A 20,614-nucleotide genomic window follows, 5' to 3' on the forward strand; every position below is an offset into this window, starting at 1 on the left:
TGTATCCCTGGGAATTGCAGCCGGTAGGAATGATGGTTTGGGAATGCGATGTGCCCGGTCCATGGCTAGTTCCACATCTGTGAGTGTAGGGATGATGTGCTTCATGAGTTGTTGGATGAATGGGACTATGGCGTCCGCTGTGATAGACTCGGGTATACCATGGAATTTTATGTTGTTTCTCCTGGAGCGATCTTCTAGGTCTGCTAGTTTGAGGTTTATTTGGTCAATCTCAGCTTCATGGTCTGCGTGTGCATCTATGAGGTCATTATGTGTGGCGCGCATTTCTCCTAATTTGTCTTCAATATGGTGAATGCGTTGTTCTTGTTTTTGTACTGTAATGGAGATTTGGGATAATGTCACCATCAAGTCATTATGTAACGTTTGTCGCAGAGATAAGAGCATGTTTTTCATAGCAATTTCTGTGATAGGTTGATCAGAGGCAGGATAGGAATCAACCAAAGATGGAGAGTTGTCAGAATTTGAAAGTAGAAAGGAAGGCTGTCTGTCATGGGGGACATCAGTGTCCAATCTCGGTCTAGATTTGGCTGGGCTGCTAGTAGTAGGAGAAAGGAGAGGACTCACCCAAGTCTCCTGGGTATAATGGTGCCTTCAGCATGGGGTCCGGGTGATATGCTGTGTCTCCCTGTGTGCCTCCTTCATGAGAGGACAGGCTGCCTGTCACGCAGCCGGTGCCATCTTTTCCACAGGGACCGAGGGCTGGGAAAAAGTTAGTGAGCTTCTTCGGTTGCCCCGGTGTTTTCCGACGTTGGGTCATGCTGACCAAGGGTTCTGTGACCCTTAGCCGTGTGCCTGCTATATTTGCTGGGCTCAGGCTTGATGTGTGCCGCGATGTCACTGGCGGACGGACGGAGCTCTGCTCAGTGAGCTGACATCCGCTGGCCGGCCGTGCATGCGCCCCTCAGAAACTGCATTTTTTTATGTCACCCCACAAGTTTTCTATTGGATTAAGATCCGGGGATCGGGCTGGCCACTCCATAACATCAATCTTGTTGGTCTGGAACCAAGATGTTGCACGTTTACTGGTGTGTTTGGGGTTGTTGTCTTGTTGGAACACCCATTTCAAGGGTATTTCCTCTTCAGCATAAGGCAGCATGACCTCTTCAAGTATTCTGATGTATTCAAACTGATCCATGATCCCTGGTATGCAATAAATAGGCCCAACACCGTAGTATGAGAAACGTCCCCATATCATGATGCTTACGCAACCATGCTTTACTGTCTTCACAGTGTACTGTGGCTTGAATTCAGTGTTTGGGGGTCGTCTGACAAACTGTCTCCGGCCACTAGACCCAAAAAGAACAATCTTACTTTCATCAGTCCACAAAATGTTGCGCCATTTCTCTTTAGGCCAGTCATGTGCTCTTTGGCAAATTGTAACCTCTTCAACACATGTCATTTTTTCAACAGTGGGACTTTGCGGGGGCTTCTTGCAGATAGCTTGGCTTCACATAGGCGTCTTCTAATTGTAACAGTACTCACAGGTAACTTTAGACCTTCTTTGATCTTCCTGGAGCTGATTGTTGGCTGAGTCCTTGCCATTTTGGCTATTCTTCTATCCATTCGAATGGTAGTTATTCACTTTCTTCCACGTCTTTCAGGTTTTGTTTGCCATTTTAAAGCATTTGCGATAATTTTAGCTGAGAAGCCTATCATTTTCTGCACTTCTTTATATGTTTTACCCTCTCCAATCAACTTTTTAATCAAGGTACGCTGTTCTTCTGAACAATGTCTGGAACAACCCATTTTCCTCAGAATTTCAGAGAGAAATGCACTGTAACCAGCATGTACAACATTTGCTGCCTTCCTTCCTTAAATAAGGGCAATAATTGCCACCTGTTTTTCAAAGAATGAATGACCTCACTAATAGAACACTACACTGCTATTATTTTGAACATGCCCCTTTCAATTAGTGATTCAATTACACAGAATCAGCAGCATGCATGTCATGACTGTTGGGTCTGCTGGATTTCTATTACTCTACTACACCTGCTAGTAAATTGCTTGCCATGTAGAAATATCATTTCTACCAGCGAGTCACTGAGAGCCTGAGTCAGCTACTCCTGCATCCCCCCCACAGCCCAGCGCCTCAGTGAGTGCTGGAGGGGCAGATCAGAGAGCCAGTGGCTGACAGTTCCTGGCTCTCTGCTCACAGAGTGCTGAGAACTTAGTTATCAGTGGTGTTTGATTGCTCAGTTCTCAGTGCAGAGCTGATGGGGAACAGATTCAGCATCGGATCTATGCTGCATCCCCTAGGTGAGTATGAATGTTTTTTTTTTTCTAAATCCCATATTTTCTTCATTAATATTTTACTGACTGATCTCCCATAGTGGGGCTATTATTGCAGGCACTGACAGCAATGTTGGGGGTTATAATTGTGGTCACTGAAGCCAATGCTAGGGGTTATTATTTTTGAGAATTACAAAGATGTGAAGGTATCGGGGTGGTTTGAGGTGTGACGGTGGAAGACATACGTTGATCTGAGGGATGACGGTACAGGAATTGGGGTGGTCAGAGGGGTGAAGGTGCAGAAAGTGGGGTGATCAGGGGAGTGAAGGTGCAAGAATTAGGGTGATCTGAGAGGTGAAGGTGCAGCAACTGGGTTCATCTCAAATGCTAAGGTGCAGGAAATTAGGTGATCTGAGGGGTAAAGGTGCAGGAACTGGAATGATCAGAGGAGTGAAAGTTCAGGAAGTGGGGTGATCAGGGGGGTGAAGGTGTAAGAACTGGGGTGATCTTAGGTGTGAAGGTGCAGGAATTGGGGTGATCTGAGGGGTGAAGGTTCAGGAGTTAGGGTGATCTGTGGGGTGAAGGTGCAGGAATCGGGGTGGTTTGAGGTGTGACGGTGGAAGACATACATTGATCTGAGGCATAAAGGTACAGTAATTGGGGTGGTCAGAGGGGTGAAGGTGCAGGAAGTGGGGTGATCAGGTGAGTGAAGGTGCAGGAATTGGAGTGATCTGAGGGGTGAAGGTGCAGCAACTGGGTTGATCTGAAATGCTAAGGTGCAGGAAATTAGGTGATCTGAGGGGTAAAGGTGCAGGAACTGGAGTGATCAGAGGAGTGAAAGTTTAGGAAGTGGGGTGATCAGGGGGGTGAAGGTATAAGAACTGGGGTGATCTGAGGTGTGAAGGTGCAGGAATTGAGGTGATCTGAGGGGTGAAGGTGCAGGAGTTAGGGTGATCTGTGGAGTGAAGGTGCAGGAATTGGGGTGATCTGAGGTATGAAAGTAAAAATTTTGCTGACCCCAGCACTAAAAAAATTAATCTGGACATAAAGTTTGTGAAGGAGACCTAAAACAAGGCCAATGTACTGTTTTATACTTTGAATGTTCCTATAATTTCCAGGACTCTTTTCCTTATTTCTATCTATCGTTTGCTATGTACTCTATGGAGAACAGTGATTTGAGATGCTTAGGTGTCCACTGCTCTTGGTACCAAATTCTGCAATGGGTGCAGCAGAACCCCTCCAACCACAATCATGTCAATAAATGACAAGTCCACCCTGGCTCACCGCTACATTTGTATTCCTGTGTAGTTTTTATTGTGTGTTGTATGGTTGTATGTTGTGCCCTACATACTCCGAGATGTACTGTATACAAGCACTAGTTTTGGTTGATGAGTGTGCCTTCTCCATTGTTTATTTCAGGCTCCATCGTTCATCCATTCTGTGTAGGTGCCAGTGAATGTTACAGGTGACAGCGCCTCAATTTCATACCCCCCCCCCCCAATGAAATCTAAGGGCATCCACAGACTTCAAATAGTTATCAGCCAATCTGGTTGGATCAGAAAACTCATCTATCTGCTGACCTATCTCTGGGTAAGACTATGTTCACTATTTTCAGTCATCCCTCTAAAATAAGGACTGAAAGGTATAAACATACATTCTAGGCTGTCAAAAATGTTTATTATGAAAAATTGTGTGGCAGTCCAATCCTCCAACTGTCATCTCATGACTATAGATGACATGGATCTGATGTTAAGGCTGAACTGCAGGCAGATTGAAAAGTCATACAGCAATTCAGCTCTACATTCATTAATACATTATTAAAGAGGAACTTCACTTTGCCTATCCCTCCCCCCACCCCAAAAGAAAAAAGAATCATTAACAGTGGTCCCTATCTCAAAAGTAATAGAAAATAATATACATACTAGAGATTGGAGTTCAGCATTGTCTTGTTTGAAGCAGAGGTTCTCCCATTGCCCCTCTTCTCCAGCACCGCCATTTTTCTGGAGGGAAAGCATTTGTGCAGACACACCTCAAGGCTCTGCCAGGTCTACATGACCCAAACTAAATCTCACAGTGTATCTGTATGTGTACTACATTCCACACTCATGCACACATACGCTGCCGGTCTCTAAAAGAACTCTGCCCGAGACCCCTACAGCATGTCTGCTCATGCAAGACATCTCTTAAATGGCTCCTAGGGTGTGTGTTGCAGCATCCTAGGAGGCATTTGGCAGGAGTCACTCATGGGCAGAAATGTAAGAGTCTCATCCAGAGTATTCGTAGAGACCTTCAGTGTGTGTGTGCATGAGGGCGGGGACTGGCATATGTGCAGACAAAATGTTGGATATCTTTCAGCACCAATGGATTGCAAGATATCGCACATGCACGTGACTGGAGTCTGCCAGTATCTTGTGTTAAGCCGGCCATTTATGGTTCGAATCTCAGCTGGGTTCAGCATGGACCAGCTCAGATTCAAATCATGTATGGTCAGACTTATTGTACCCAAGTCGATCCATTGATCGAATTGGGTACAACCAGCATGTTGGATTTTTAGGATGCGATTATTGCAGCAGCTATAGATGCTGGCAATATTCACTGTGTTCTCCCAGCAGAGATGACTCCCTGTGCCCCCCGCCAAGAGAACACAATAGCTCTCCTGGAGGGATTCGCCCATCAACACTGACTGTGTTGATGGGGGAATCAAGCGATTTTCCCGTGGTTGCAGGAAAGAAAATCGAATCATCTATATCTGGCTTTACCCTGTGATCCCTATGACTCTAGGAGTACCTGAACATCCTGTGTCACTCTGTCACCTCTGACTCCAGAGCATCCTGTGTCACCCTGTGACCCCTATGACTCCAGAGCATCCAGTGTCACTCTGACCCCTAGGAATCCAGAACATCCTGTGTCACTCTGTGACCCCTATGACTCCAGAGCATCCAGTGTCACTCTGACCCCTAGGAATCCAGAACATCCTGTGTCACTCTGTGACCCCTATGACTCCAGAGCATCCAGTGTCACTCTGACCTCTAGGAATCCAGAGCATCCTGTGTCACTCTGTGACCCCTAGCAATTTAGAGTAATTTTCGCATACTGTGTCACTCTCTAACCCCTATGAATCTAGAGCATCCTGTGTCACCCTGTGGCCCCTATGACTCCAAAGCATCCTGTGTCACCCTGTGACCCCTATGACTCCAGAGCATCCTGTGTCACTCTGTGACCCCCCCTATGAATTCAAAGTACCCTTAGCATACTGTGTCACTCCGTTTCCCCTATGATTCCAGGGCTCCTGTGTTACCCTGTGACTCCAAAGAACCCCAAGAATCCTGTATCACCCTGTTACCTCTATAACTCCAGAGCATCTTGTGTCACCCTGTTACCCCCTATGATTCCAGAGCATTCTGTGTCACTCTGTAACCCCGGTGACTCCAGAGCATCCTGTGTCACTCTGTGACCCTCTAGGAATCCAGAGTACCCTTAGCATACTGTGTCACTCTGCAACTCCTATGAGCATCCTGTGTTTTACCCTGCAACTCCAAAGCACCCAGAGCATCCTGTGTCACCCTGTTACCCCTAAGACTCCAGAGAATCCTGTGTTACCCTGCGACTCCAAAGCACCCTGAGCATCCTGTGTCACCCTGTTACCCCCTATGACTCCAGAGCATCCTGTGTCACCCTTTGATCCCTATGACTCCAGAACTTCCTGTATCACCCTTTGATCCCTATGACTCCAGAGTATCCTGTGTTCCTCTATGACTCCAAAGCATTCTGTGTCACCCTCTGATCTCTATGACTCCAGAGCATCCTGTGACCCCTAGGACTTCAGCAGAGTTGCCACCTCATCCCTTTAAACCCAAACACATATTAATTACACAGGTTCTGTGGCTGATTAAGGTGATAATTAAACTCACTTGGTGCCTTATCTGCATTAGAACCTGTGTAATTAATGCGTTCGGGTTTAAAGTAATTACATACAGTAGTTACATAGTCTGGCTGAAAAAAGACAAGTCCATCCAGTTCAACCATAGAAAAAAAAAGTTTTAATCCTATACCCAAGTTGATCCAGAGGAAGGCAAAAAAAACCAGCAAAGCATGATCCAATTTGCTCCTGCTAGGAAAAACATTCCTTCCTGGTCCCCCGAGAGGCAATCAGATATTCCCTGGATCAACTTTACCTATAAATGTTAGTATCCAGTTATGTTCTGTGTATCTAAGAAAGAATCCAGGCCTTTTTTTAAGGCAATCCACTGAGCTGGCCAGATCCAAATCTTGAGGGAGTCTATTCCACATTTTCACAGCTCTCACTGAATGAACTAATGAAGTGGCAACCTTAGACTTCAGGGCATCCGAGCATCCTGTGTCACCCCATGACCCCTGTGACACAAAGTCATCCTGAGCCCCTTGTGTCACCCAGTGACTGTTGTGTGTGCCCTTTGCACAAGGATGTCTGCATATACAGTTTTATTAATCTATGCAGGATTTCTATCGCCATTTTTAATTTTCAGAATCAAGTCCCCACATTACTTACATAAAAACTTTTACAATTATCAGTCATATATTATTTTCTTTATAACAGTCCTTCTTCCTGGATACATTCAGAGATGGTTTGATATCTACAAATCAATAGCCCATTCCTGTTGTGCCAGGGGCTCTAGTACACTGGTTGGGGTCACAGAGATTACAATGTTTTATTTTCTTATTCGTAGCTGTAGTTCACTTGTGGACGTTTGAAAGTGAATGGCCGGTTCACCCAGTTGGGGTTGGGACTGTCTGGGCCTCCCTGTCCATAGTCAGCCTGGGGAGGAGGAGCAGCTTCAGATCTCTGCAAGAAGATGAAATGTGGACAATAGAGGAGTATGTCAATGTACATATGCATAGAACAGGTAGGAGAGAGTTAACAGTATGCAATGGGGTTGATTTACTAAAACTGGAGGGTGCAAAATCTGGTGCAGCTGTGCATGGTATTCAATCAGCTTCTAACTTCAGCTTGTTTGCACCCCAGTCACATTGGGTGCGACGTGGCATGCGAATTGCATGCCATGCGACTTGCAAATCGTACGCCAAGTCGCACCCTATTGTCAGCGGTCAATCAATGTGGTTCTGACGTGGTCTGAGCCGCACCGATTTCTAAAGTAATACATGTACTACTTTTGGTGCAATTTGCATAGACATCGGTGTCAGGTGTCTTGAAAATCGCACCTGAAATTGGCATCTCACCCGACTTTGAAATCATGCAACTTCACTGTAAGTCACCCAATTTCAAAGCTGGGCTTGATGTGATGGGGGGGTTAATTAAGGTTTGGCAATAAAACCTGGAAGCTGATTGGTTTCTGTGCAGAGCTGCACCAGATTTTGCACTCTCTAATTTTAGTAAATCAACCCCATTGCATAGATTGATGTGACCAGAAATCAATACTATAGGGATGAAAGCTACTAAGCACTGGGCACCTTTAATATAAACTATATTTTACGTCACAATAAAAACTATGTATACAATGTTATCCTGTGTTATTTGCAGTTTTTACTTCTAATTCTTGCAGTATCTCATAGCCATTGAAAAATCCAAAATATGATGAAGCATGTCAGTCCAGGCTGTAACCAGTTGATCTGTGCGCAGTGGTGGTGTGAACTGGCCTGATAGGAAACAAGACGTCTTGCTTTGGGACTTCACTGCCCAATGCAGTCCCATTGCATCCAGTGTGAGCAGGCCATAAAACTTTCGATAAGCATCACAAGCATATCTAGCATACAACCTCTTTCATGCCAGTCCAGGCCTCATTCACACGTTTGGCAAAGGGTTAGTAAAAACAGGCCATTGATTCAAGTTTTTACCATCAGCCTCCCTAAAAACTGGCATGGCATATACTAAGGTCCATACACCTTGTGGTGGTCCCGATGCAGTGACAGCAAATTTTAAAGAGCATGTTGCATGGGGCAGGTGGTGCCGCTTACCAAGCACGTCCATTGATGTCAATGAGACTGTGCCGTAACCACATGCCATATGCATGGCTGGCAGTTGCAGCCATGACGTTTCAACATGAAATCCTACTTGGGAAGTCATTCAGGAGGTGGCATTAATACCCCCTGAATGCCTGTAAACTGTCTCAAACCCACCTCTGAAAAGCAATCCAGCAAACATGTGAATAAAGCTTTAAATAGAAACCTTATCCTGCAAAAAAAAAACACCTATCTTTCCTCTTCTGTGTGGCCATTTTTAAATATCCTGCACATGAAGAGAGGTGCCACAGGTCTTTTCCAAGTGTTGGGGATCTGCTGCAGACCTGCAGGATGTCTGCCCATGCATGGGAAATTCATACACATGCACATACATGCCACTATTTGGCGTTGGTGTGCATCGGGCGTAGGAGGCATATAGAGAGTGGGCTGTGATGGTGCAGACTGGCCAGGAGCTCCATGCTTGCTGAGTGATACTATATCTTTAAGAAGCCTCAATATCGACACACTTAGAACAGGTTCTTTTTCTGTTGGAGACATCATAAGTCATATGGAATTGTTATTCCTTTATGCTCTTCTTTTAGGGACAAGTGTGTACCATCTAATATTGAGGGCCATATTACATACCCTACTGAACTGGAGGATTTAGTGGTAAGCATTCCTAATGGCGATTCTGTATATAAGTGGTCTCAGCGCCATTTAGTGGCAGAGAGGTTATATTATGGGCTTCTTTTTTTATTATAGGCTAACCACCATATCTTGTTGGAACCCCTGGAGGTTTTGTGTTATCAGACAGATAACTTTGCGAGACATGTTTAAAGTGGTTGTTAAGGTAAAAGGCTTTTTATCTTTATGCATTCCATGCATTAAGGTAAAAAGCATTTTAAGTGCAGCTCCCCCAGCAACTGAACCCGATCTCTGTTCAGTACTGTGCAGCAGCTTTTCTCCCCTCTCCCGGCTTTCATTGGCTTTACTTAGAGCAGTGGGAGCCATTGGCATGAAGGTAAAAAAAAACCTTCTGTGTGAACCTCCCCCCAATACTTGAGTCCAATCACGATCCAGAGCTGTGCATGAAAGCAGCAGCTCTCCTGGGTCTCTCCCTCCTGATCGGTTGAGACAAAGCAGTGGGAGCCTCCATTACTATCGATCACAGCCAGCAAGGAGTGATTGATAGTAACGGAGTAATGGGAGTTTGCGGCTGAGCTGCGCTCTCTGTGTCTTTTTAGGCACACAGAGGCAGCTTAGGAGTGAGCACACGTTAGTGCCCTTGTGGGTACTTATCGGGTCCCAGACCAGCTCTCCTAGCCCCTATTCCCTGCTAAGAGGAGGATCAGGGCTGCTCTGTGCAAAACCATTGCACAGAGCAGGTAAGTATAACATGTTTGTTATTTAAAAAAATAGGAACCTTTAGTATCCCTTTAATTATATGTATATAAAACGTGAGTGGCTTCTCCCCTTGCTGGTGATTGTTTGCATGAGATTGGCATGGATTGACAGATGACATGAGTTTATTGGGATATATGTTTGGCACGGTAACGTATTCTAATAAAGAGGCGAGGTGGTGGATACTCTATTTGGAAGCATCATGGATGGGATTTCGGTCTGGAAATTAAAGTAGCCAGTCATTAAGTTTATTAGAGGCATTGTTGCCTTAGGTATTCTTCATCTGTTAATTCAATCTGTCAAGTATATGAGAGCTGAATACTTGTACAGTGAGTGACATATATACAGTAGTAACCAGGGGTGGACTGACCATTTGGAAACTCGGGCACTGCCCGAGGGCCCGGGGTCAGTATGGGGCCCCATGAGATGCCCCTGGTACCTTTTTCATAGGCTTTTTTGAGTTTGGGCAAGGACACAGGGGCCCAATGATCCCCTATTGCCTGGGGGCCCCATTAGTTGTCAGTCCGCCCCTGGTAGTAACTGAAGATAAAAATATGTTTTGTATTTAATTTCAGTTTGCACAAATCATCCTGGTAGTATTTGACGCTCCTGCACACTCCCTGTTTGTCTCGGTGCCCGCCCTGGTGACCTACTGCACATAAGTCACACCAGTATTCTTGAGGTGCGGACCATTTTTACAGAATATATATTTTATTAAGATGCAAACAAATATATATGTGTAATTATGAATCTGTAATGCTAAATGACCCTTTTATTTCTCCAGTTACTATTTTTCCTTGTCCATCTTGATGAAACAGTGATGGGAAACCTGTCGACTGAGGATTATTCCTGACAGACTACTGTGTTGTAAGTAATCAACAGCAAGCCAAGTACTTTATTTACATTAGTGACAAAACTGAGGGAATAGTTGCAGCTGATCCTTAATATACTTAGTGGTACTGGTTTTATGACCTATAATAGGTCCAACTGTGTTTTTAAAGTGGAATTATGCAGGGCGCATGCGTGGCCAGGGACGATGACGGTTGCATTTTAGCTGAGCTCCGCTCATCCCCGGCCAGCACGGACTCACCCGTCATGCGCCACTGCTTCCTTCTGCACAAGGGTGAGTCACATCTACCAGGCACCCGGCCCGGCACCTCGGAGAGACCTGTATGGGGAAGATAGGGCGCTGGAAGCCCCCCTCCCCGCAGCCACAGGAGTCGCGGCCACGCCGCTCCGGCGGTTCCTGTCCAGGCCGCAATCCCCGGCCTCTAGTATGGCCAGGAGCCCAGGGAGAGATCCCGGCCCCCCGGTGGTCACGGAGGGTACTGCACCCTCATGCATCTCAGCCTCCATGCCTGCCTCTGCCCTGACCCAGCCCCAGATGGAGGACTCTGATCCCCAGCATATATCTGGGGGGGCAGTGGAATGCTCTGCATCAGGGAATCGTCCTCCCTCCACCCAGATATCTCAGCACACTGTACCATCTCCTTCCCTCACAATTTCAGCGTTGGATGATAAGCTGCAAATTTTTCTACGCAATATCACCGCATCCATATCCGCTGAGGTTGGAAAGCTGGCATTAGATCTCAGAGGGGAAATAACTCAGATTGGAGATCGCACGAATAAATTGGAGACTGAGTTTGATGATTTGGTGCAATACGTTCATGTCCTGGAAGAGGATAACGCATATTTGAAGCATTCCATGTCCCAAATGCAGCTCCAGCAAGAGGATCTAGAAAACGGAACGGCGCCAAAATATCCGTATACGCGGTATGTCCGAATCTATCGCTGATACACAATTACACCGTCACCTTCTATCCTTCTTTATCGCAACCGCCCCCCTGGTTCCAGAAGCGGATTGGCGAATTGACAGGGCTCATCGCTCATTGGGCCCAAAACCTACCGAAGGCACTAGACCACGCGACGTCATAGTTCGCTTCCACTTTTTTCAAAGCAAAGAAGCCTTATTATTAGCTGCTCGCCACACATCCTCTCTGGAATTTAAAGGTGACAGACTCCAACTCTTCTGCGACTTGTCCCCGATTACCCTGGCCAAGAGGCGAGCCCTGAAGCCGATCACCACACACCTTCAACGCCATCATGTCCCTTACCGATGGGGGTTTCCCTTCCGGCTGGTCGTAACTAGGGATAATACCCAAGTTGTGCTTCGTGATCTTCTTGAGGCGGATTCCTTCTTAAAGCGCCTGGGACTTCCACCTTTGTCAGAAGATGTGTCTCCTCTGCCACCGACTCCGTCTCGCCCATCCGCCACCCCCAGCAAGATCTGGACCCCAGTCCGCGGAGGTCGGAAGAGACTTTCACATACCCCACAACGTCCACGTCATCCTCAGTTGACCGATCCGCCTGTCTGAGGACTCTCTGGGGTGACTTTCCGGGGTGTTTCCGGTGACGATCCTTCCCTCCTGGTTTTTTTTTTTTCTTTTTTTCCCTTGCATAATTTTCCCTCAGGTTTCTCTTTTCTGTCCGGCCGAACCATTGTTGGGTGCATTTTTTCACTTCTGTTTTGTCTGGCCGGGCATGATGACCTTTCTGATGTCCTGGTTGTCGTGCTGCTCCCAATTTTGTCTAGCCATAGGCCTAGACGACTTGGGCCAATTTGTTGATCCCAAGTTTATATCCTCACGGATACTTATGTCAATCTCTGTGTTTATACTTTCATGTGTTATTTTACTGTTTTTTGTTTTTTATTCTATTACATCGATGGTATTTCATTCCTTTTTTATGCTAACACATTTGCTTCAATCCTTGTTATTTTATAATGGCTTTGAGGTTTCTGTCATATAATGTCAAGGGCCTCAACTCCATTCAAAAACGGTGGATGGCTTTGAGGGAGTTTCGATCCTCAGGAGCAGACATTATTTTTGTCCAAGAGACCCATTTCAAATCAGCTGGTTCCTTTCGTTTTGCCTCAAGGTTTTTTCCCCAAGCCTATTCGGCCTTCGATCCCTCCGGGAAGGCTGGGGTGGCAATCTTGATTGGGTCGCACTGCTCCCTTCGGGTTGTTTCCTCCAAAGTTGACCAAAAAGGTCGCTTCATTATTTTGGAATGTATGCTTGGTGACACTCCCCTTGTTCTGTTGAATTTATACGCCCCCAATACGGGTCAATTGCAATTTCTTTCCCAAACACTAGCTGCCTTAGATTCTTTATCCACCTCGCATGTGATTGTGGGGGGTGATTTTAATTTGATTTTTTCCCCCCATAAGGACAGGAAAGTTCTTTTTGAATCCACACCCTCAAAGCGGCAATGCTCCTCTTCAAAATCCTTTCGTAGACTGATAAGGGAGCATCGTCTCTTCGACGCTTGGCGGATTAAACACCCCACCCATAAACAATTTACTTTCTACTCCACCCCCCACCGTAGCTATTCTCGCTTAGATCACTTTTTCATCTCTGCCCCACTGCTTCCACTCTTGGTCACTTCTGAAATTAATCCCATTACCTGGTCTGACCACGCCTCTCTGACTTTAAACCTTTTCTTTTTTCCTGCTATATCCAAACCATGTCACTGGCGCCTTAATGAGACTTTCCTCACTACAGACCATCTTAGGGATGAATTGTCTCGGGGACTTGATACCTATTTTACCCATAATGTTGGCTCCGTAGCTTCCTCCTCAACTTTATGGGAGGCCCATAAGGCGGTATTTCGAGGACTCTGTATTTCTATGGGCTCGCGTTTAAAGAAATCTGCGGCGAGTGCTAGGGCCTCTCTTGTACGTCAACTATCTTTGGCGGAACGACGGTTGATGGCCAAGCCGTCCGTTTCTGGGCTCCGGAGGGTAACATTTTTCCGTGACCGCATTAAAACTCTTGACTCCAGTAAGTCTGCACAGTCCCTCCTGTGGGTTAAACAGAAATTTTACGAATTTTCCAACAAACCCCATCGTATGTTAGTCAATCGACTTAAAGCTCAGTCTCCTTCTACGATGCCTGATCTTTTAATCCAACCAAACGGAAGCCCTACCTATGATCCTCAGGTCATGGCAACCCTTTTTGGCTCATACTATGAGAAACTGTATAACTGTTTGACCTCAGACCTTCACCCGCCTCTCACACAGTCATCCTTTGACGACTTTTTTGATTCCTTGTCACTTCCGAGACTATTACCCCCAGACATTGCCATCCTTAATGCTGACATTACGCTAAAGGAACTACTTGACACGATTAAACATCTTCCCTCTCGCAAGGCCCCGGGTCCGGATGGATTACCCTACTCTTATTATAAATCCTTTATTGGTATCCTGGCTCCCCATCTTCTTTCCCTTTATAGCGACCTTTTTAAGGGGGTCACACCCCAGACTGACTTTTCACGTGCCTATATCTCGGTTATCCCTAAACCCAATAAAGATCTCTCTATTGTAGACAATTATCGTCCGATTGCACTACTTAATTCCGACTACAAGATTTTCACTAAAATTTTAGCCAACCGATTGTCTGGAATTATTTCCAAACTCATACATAGGGACCAAGTGGGCTTTGTACCTTCCAGACATGCTGCAGATAACACCAGGAGATCTATTGATCTGGTTGACCTGGTTAACCGATCTTCCACCCCTGCTGTGTTATTGAGCTTAGACGCTCAAAAAGCTTTCGACCGGTTAAGTTGGCCTTACATGTTCATGGTCTTGGAGAGATTTGGTTTCAGAGGCCCATTTGTAGCAGCCTTGAAGGCCCTTTACTCTTCCCCATTTTCGCAGGTCAGATTAGCCTCTTTTCTCTCACTCCCTTTTCAGATGTCCAATGGCACTCGTCAGGGTTGTCCACTCTCTCCCTTACTGTTTATTCTTTGCCTGGAGCCGTTGGCCACATCCATCAGGTCGAATCCGGATATTCGCGGGATACATTCCCATACCCATGAGTACAAGTTATCGCTGTATGCTGACGACATTCTCCTCACACTCACGAGTCCCTTTACTTCTTTACCGATTTTGCATCTGACCTTGAAACAATTTGGGGCTATATCAGGCTACAAAGTTAATACGTCTAAAACTGAGGCACTCCCAATACACGTCTCACCAGCCGTTCTATCCTCGCTTCAGGAAGCTTTTCCCTACCGGTGGTGCACCCATTCTTTAAAATATTTAGGTACTCATCTAACTTCCTCTTACCAATCCATATACGAGGCCAATTTCCCTCCACTATTTATTGCAATTTCTCGCTCCCTGAAACAATGGGATGCTCTGCCCATTTCCTTCCTCGGACGCATTAATGTATTAAAAATGACAGTGTTACCTAAACTTTTATACCTGTTTGCGACCCTCCCCGTTCCCGTTCCTATGTCCAAACTCCACTCTCTTCAGAAATCTTTCCTGCATTTTATTTGGCACAACAAGCGGCACAGGATTGCACGTTCTGTTTTGCTATCCCCACGATCTGGGGGGGCTTGGGGGCTCCGGATATAATAACATATTACTACGCAACTCACCTTCGTTTTCTCATGTCATGGTCTTCCCATTATCCTCCCAACACATGGACTGAGATCGAATCCTTGCAACTGTCCCCAGCCCATCTATGTTCTCTCCTTTGGTCGACCTCAGCAGTGGATGTCTCCTCCTTTCGCTATTTATTCCTTGGTCCCATGCAATTTTCTCTGACTGTTTGGCGGAAATGTAAGGCTAAATTTTCACTGGCCTCTGATTGCTCCCCACTGACGAATATCCTCTGTAACCCTAATCTCCCAGACAACATGGCCATGTCCCGGATGTCTCATTGGGCTGTAGCTAACCTTTTTCAATTGCGTCACTTGGTACACCCGGTGACTCGTAAGTTACACTCATTCCCAGTTCTCCAGAAAAAAGCCCTTTTACCTCCTCAACACCTATATATTTATCTTCAAATACGCCACTTTTTTTCCACTTTATCACCTTCATTGACTCTGGGGAAGCCTACTCCCTTCGAACGTCTATGTATGCAGGGTCCCCATCACAGGGGTATAATCTCTAATACAAATAAACTTCTTATGGAAGCCCCCTCTTTATCCAACAATACTCACCTTTATATGCGTAGGTGGTCTCAATTTATACAATGGGATATTGATTTATTGACATGGCAGAAAATTTGGGAAAATGCATCTAGATCTTCTGTCTGTGTGGTTTTTAAGGAAAATATTTACAAGATCATGATGTTATGGTACAAAACACCTGAAGTTCTGCATGCTTATAATCCGAATGCTTCTCCTGATTGCTGGCGCTGTAGTAGAGACCTCGGTTCTCTCTATCATATTTTTTGGACATGCAGCTCCATTGCTCCTTTTTGGCAGGATGTTCTCTCCTTGCTGAATTCATTGCTGCGTGTCTCTCTCCCACTTGATCCACTACATTTTTTGCTGGGTTTACCATTCCCAGGACTACCTAAATTATCCAGGAAACTCGCTGTCCATGTGCTGACCGCGGCCAGGAGAAGCATTCCTATGTGTTGGTTGTCCTCTGATCCTCCTTCAATGCCGATTTTGTACAAACTTATTGCTGATGTAAGACAGATGGAATATTTGACTGCACTACATAGTTGTTCGTTTGCTGTATTTGAGATGATTTGGCTGCCATGGGATACTTTCACTTCTTCTATGCCGGCCCACATTGCAAGGCCCTGATATTTTTCACACTGTTAATTATGATTTAGCTGGTCCTGACCCTATTTAACTCTGCCATCGATGTACCTTTCTGTTATGTTTATTTTCACTTCTGATTCTTTGAAATATATTGTTTGTATTTCACGAAAACCAATAAAAATTGTTAATATAAAAAAAAAAAGTGGAATTATGCAATAAAATGTGTTATCTTTTACCATACACGTGCCCCATGTCCTGTGCCAATAACATCCAATAAGTTAAAGCTTTTTGGCTCCAGGTTTGCTCTAGATATAAGGATTTGGCCCAAAAGTAGCTATTTACAATAATGTAATGTTTGGGATAATATGGAGAGTTGCACCATATGTGTGCATGCCTTGGAATCCCCCGCACGTGCAGAAAAATACCTGGCAGAGACCAGGTACCAGAACTGACCCAGACTGCACTTGAATACTTCCGTTAGAATACCACTTCCCCGTCCGAACACCGACAACATACACCACAGCCGACCATACAAGACTAGGTGACACCAGTCTGTCTGAACATGGAACTCTTTATTTGAAACTCGAACTGGCTTTTTATACACTCAGGGGAAAATCCCCCCTCCCTGCATAAGGACACAGGGCGGGGCAATCTACACTTAGCAACAAGAGACATACAGGCATTCAAACTTCAGACCAACAGACGGTCCCATCAAGAGAGAGGACTGCTGGAGACACCCCCCCCCCCACCCACTAAGCTGATACACATAAACACATACATCCCATAATAGTTTGCTCCCAAGCAAGACAAACAATAGAACAATGGGATGCAGCCACATGACATTAAACAATCAACAACCCCCCACCCCAATATTAGGACAGATCACCCTGTACCTCTAACAGGCACAGGGTGACTTACACATAAGAGGGATATGGGGAGCTGAGACAGGGGTCTCCCCACCTCTCCAAAGTGAGCTGGATTCCATGGGCCCCCCACCCAAAGTGACTCCAGTCACAACCAGCATCTTATCTGCACCAGGGATCTCATGGTACACATGTGCCTCTGAGTAAAGCACCAGGATATGTGACATGGTCATCTCAGCAGGTAGCAAGGACCCCTATGTCATTCCCACCTAGGTGAGGAAGCAGGAAGCACTGGACTGCACAAAAAAAAAGTAAGTGTGCCGAAGGGCAGAGCGGTACACAGGAGACAGAGACAAAGTTATTCTGAAGTATAATGAATGGCAAACATTCTTTTTTTTTTTTTTTTTTAGTTTTGGATAGCATGCCAGTTTATATTGCTGTCTGGGAAATTCACCTTTTCTATTTGTCCAGATTGCCATTATCACCAAGGAAATCACAAATTTTGGGTTGTCACCAGAACAGGAATAGAGGGGAAATTTTCCAATGGAAACACTAGTTTTGGTGACAACCAGGGATTCCCTCAATTTGGAGGGGTTTCCTATCACTTCCTTTTTTGGCTATGGGAGAGGAAGTGAAGGGACACAGATTGCAAAAAAAAAAAAAAAAAAACCCGCCCTTACTCTGTCCAAAATGAAAAGAAAAAAGTTTTGCCTTTAGATACACTTTAATAACTGAAGATATGCCTTATACAGCTTAGATACAGGTAAGTTGTATCACCTATATACACCCATCCCTGAGGTGGAGAGTCATGGACAACAAAGTCCCACAATCAATAAATGTACATTGCACATTGTAAATCACAAAAACACATTATAAAAACATCAGAAGAAAGTAGGGGGTGGGTATATATAGGTGATATACAGTATAAAGGTGATCAGGCTATGCTTCATAAACAGTCATGGCTGATGTCTCACCATTCTTTGCTGCATTCCCCTTCAGAAGTTGATATGGGCAACAACCTTCCAATGTGGCCGGTGCATAAAGCCACCTCCTCTGTATTCCCTCCTGTAATCCCCTGTTCTGGCATTGGTGCGGTGTAGCCATATGACTATCCTGCAGGAGGACTGACCAATCCCTCTTCAGTATCCTCACATAAACCCTGTTTTTCTTATATACAGGGACTTACCGCGAACTGCTGGGGCAGGCGTGGGTCAGTGTCATAGTCCTGGTCTGGGTATCCATAAGATGGTCTGCCAAAATTTCGGGGCTGCTTACGTTTGATCTCGGCGTATACTACATTCTGACTCGCAGGTGGAGCTTCAGGATAATAACTACTAGTAAAAAGAGACACATTTGGTGGTTGCAAATCAAGGAGAAGGCTTTTAATAATAACTTTTTTTAGAAAACTTTTTCATGATGGGCTACAGAGCTGAAAACCTATTAAAGTGTACATAAACCCTACCAATAAATGTCTCTTGTTTGCTCCATCTGGGTTGTGAAATATCCAATCAAAAGCATTTTGTTATATCTGTTCCATAAGTAGAAAAAAAATACATGTTGATACTGCAACAAATCTTGCAACTGATAACTTCCTGATGCAAGCAGTGGGAGGAATTATAGAAATATCAAAACCAGGGGCGGACTGACAACTCATGGGGCCCCCGGGCAATAGGGGATCATGGGGCCTCTATGTCCTTGCCCAAACTCAAAACAACCTATGAAAAAGGTACCAGGGGCATCTCATGGGGCCCCCTACTGACCCCAGGCCCTCGGGCCGTGCCCGAGTTTTCAAATGGTCAGTCCGCCCCTGATCAAAACACCTTGATGAGTTGGAGTTAGTTTGGAGGAATGGGCAATCCTTGGCAGACTGCACTTGCATGAAAACTGCCATCGGTAACACCCACATGTGATTTTGAACCTCAATGATTGAAAAAAACTGAGATCCAGGGAATAAAAGGGGCAGGTCAGAGGCAATAAGGCTGGGGAAGAAAAGGGTTAGATGATGCTGGACATCCTCTAGGCAGGAATGAGGTGGGCACTGTCTGACTTGCTGCAGCCTCTAATGCACATTGTGAGAAGCTCACAGTGTGCAGTGAAATTAAAGTAAGCCATTTCAGTCCGGGAGAGGAGCCAGTACAACTGTCAGTGGGCAATATGATCTGAGCTGCACATGCGCAGCTCAGACCATGTTTAAGGCCCAATCAGCATGTCGTGGCGATGTGACTCTTCTGCACATGCGCAGGAGTGACGTCACAACTGCCCAGCCATTTAAGCAGCCAAAGATTCCAAACCTGGAAAGAAGACCGGGGAGCCGCAGTCTGCAGGGGGGCCCAGTTTTTTCATTTCCTAGCCTGACTTTACTACCGCTTTAAGAGATTATTTGAACTAAGGCCACTGAGACCTCTAGTGTTACATTTACAAATCTATATATTTAATAAAGTAACAAATATGAGTAAACTGCTCTTTGTGTCGGGGCCCCAATGTGACAGGGACAAAACTTACTTTGACCTTTGCGGTGCGTTCCAGGCTGCAGCTCTCTGCTGTGATTGTGGCGGGATGTTAGACTTAATTAAGAAAGAGATTAAAAAGAGAAATTAAACAGATAAAATAAATTAAGAACACGATATGTGAACACATGATTATTATTTAATCCATAATACAAACCCCTCTTTTCAGAAAGACATGGAGACAGCAGGTGATAATGAATGAGATAAAAAATGACCACTTCTTACAAAAAGAGATCTAAAGAAAAATTCTGGTCTAATTAAAGGTAGGATTCTGACCTAGATGGTGGAATTTTGATATGCAACCCTAGATATGTGCGTTGAGCTCTTGTAGTGCCTTCCCCACCTTAGCAGTATCTCCCTTGTCTCTTAGAATAGGTGCTGATTAATTGGATCTACATGGTTTTACACTCCAGATACCTGGGTGAGAGCTGGCCTATAGAATGAAGCTTCTGTGATTTCTTGAGAATTAATCAATATTTCTCATGCATGAGTTCAGGTATAGAAACACCCACCATAGGAAGTTGTCGTGATTGCTCAAATCATTTTTAAACAATTTCAGGAAATAGGTTATAGATGCACAGATCATATTGCCAATAAAAGGGAGTGAAATAATAAAGATAAGCACTATAGTGGAAATACCAATATTCTGCCCATCAGAAGAAATTGGGGATCCGATGTCAATACAATCTGTTTATCTGAGCATTCTAATTTCAGGCCCCATAAACCCTTGAAAATATAATTGTGAATAATAAAGCCTAGACAGAATCCACAATAATGATAATGTAATAGGAAAACAGAATAGAAGTAAAAAAACAGATTTGACTAGGGAGGTCCAGACATGGTCCAGTAATGGTAAAACACACACACGAATGGGGGAGTCCTCAAAACGTTTCCTCACTTTTTATATATATATATATATATATATATATATATATACACAGTGGGAAAATGACCAAATTATATACAAAGGCTCATTACGTATACCATAATACATTGTGGACTCGTAGAGTTCAAGTCCACAATGGAAAGCTGGTAAACTGGAGCAATCACTATTTATGTAGTGTTTTTTGAGTTTCTTCCTTTTTTTTG

General features: G+C 44.9%; 1 protein-coding gene across 2 annotated transcripts in view; it reads right to left on the minus strand.

Moving 5' to 3' along the window:
• Positions 1-3,902: 3,902 nt before the first annotated feature.
• Positions 3,903-20,614, minus strand: part of LOC149460278 (uncharacterized) — a 35,951-nt gene continuing 19,239 nt past the window's right edge. Inside the window, exons 5-7 of one of the 2 annotated variants that reach the window (XM_089679823.1) lie at positions 19,521-19,582; positions 18,205-18,349; positions 3,903-7,069 (exon numbers count right to left, since the gene is read on the minus strand). In XM_089679823.1, the coding sequence (XP_089535949.1) occupies positions 6,944-7,069; positions 18,205-18,349; positions 19,521-19,582 (333 nt within the window). In that variant the 3' untranslated portion in view covers positions 3,903-6,943. Of the gene's footprint in view, positions 7,070-18,204; positions 18,353-19,520; positions 19,583-20,614 lie in introns of both variants that reach the window. The other variant, XM_089679822.1, reaches the window with a different exon arrangement.

The sequence above is a fragment of the Staurois parvus genome, unplaced genomic scaffold (genome assembly GCF_062004578.1).
Source record: "Staurois parvus isolate SC_StPar_1 unplaced genomic scaffold, SC_StPar_1.0 ptg000232l, whole genome shotgun sequence".
In the NCBI taxonomy this organism is placed as follows: Eukaryota; Metazoa; Chordata; class Amphibia; order Anura; family Ranidae; genus Staurois; species Staurois parvus.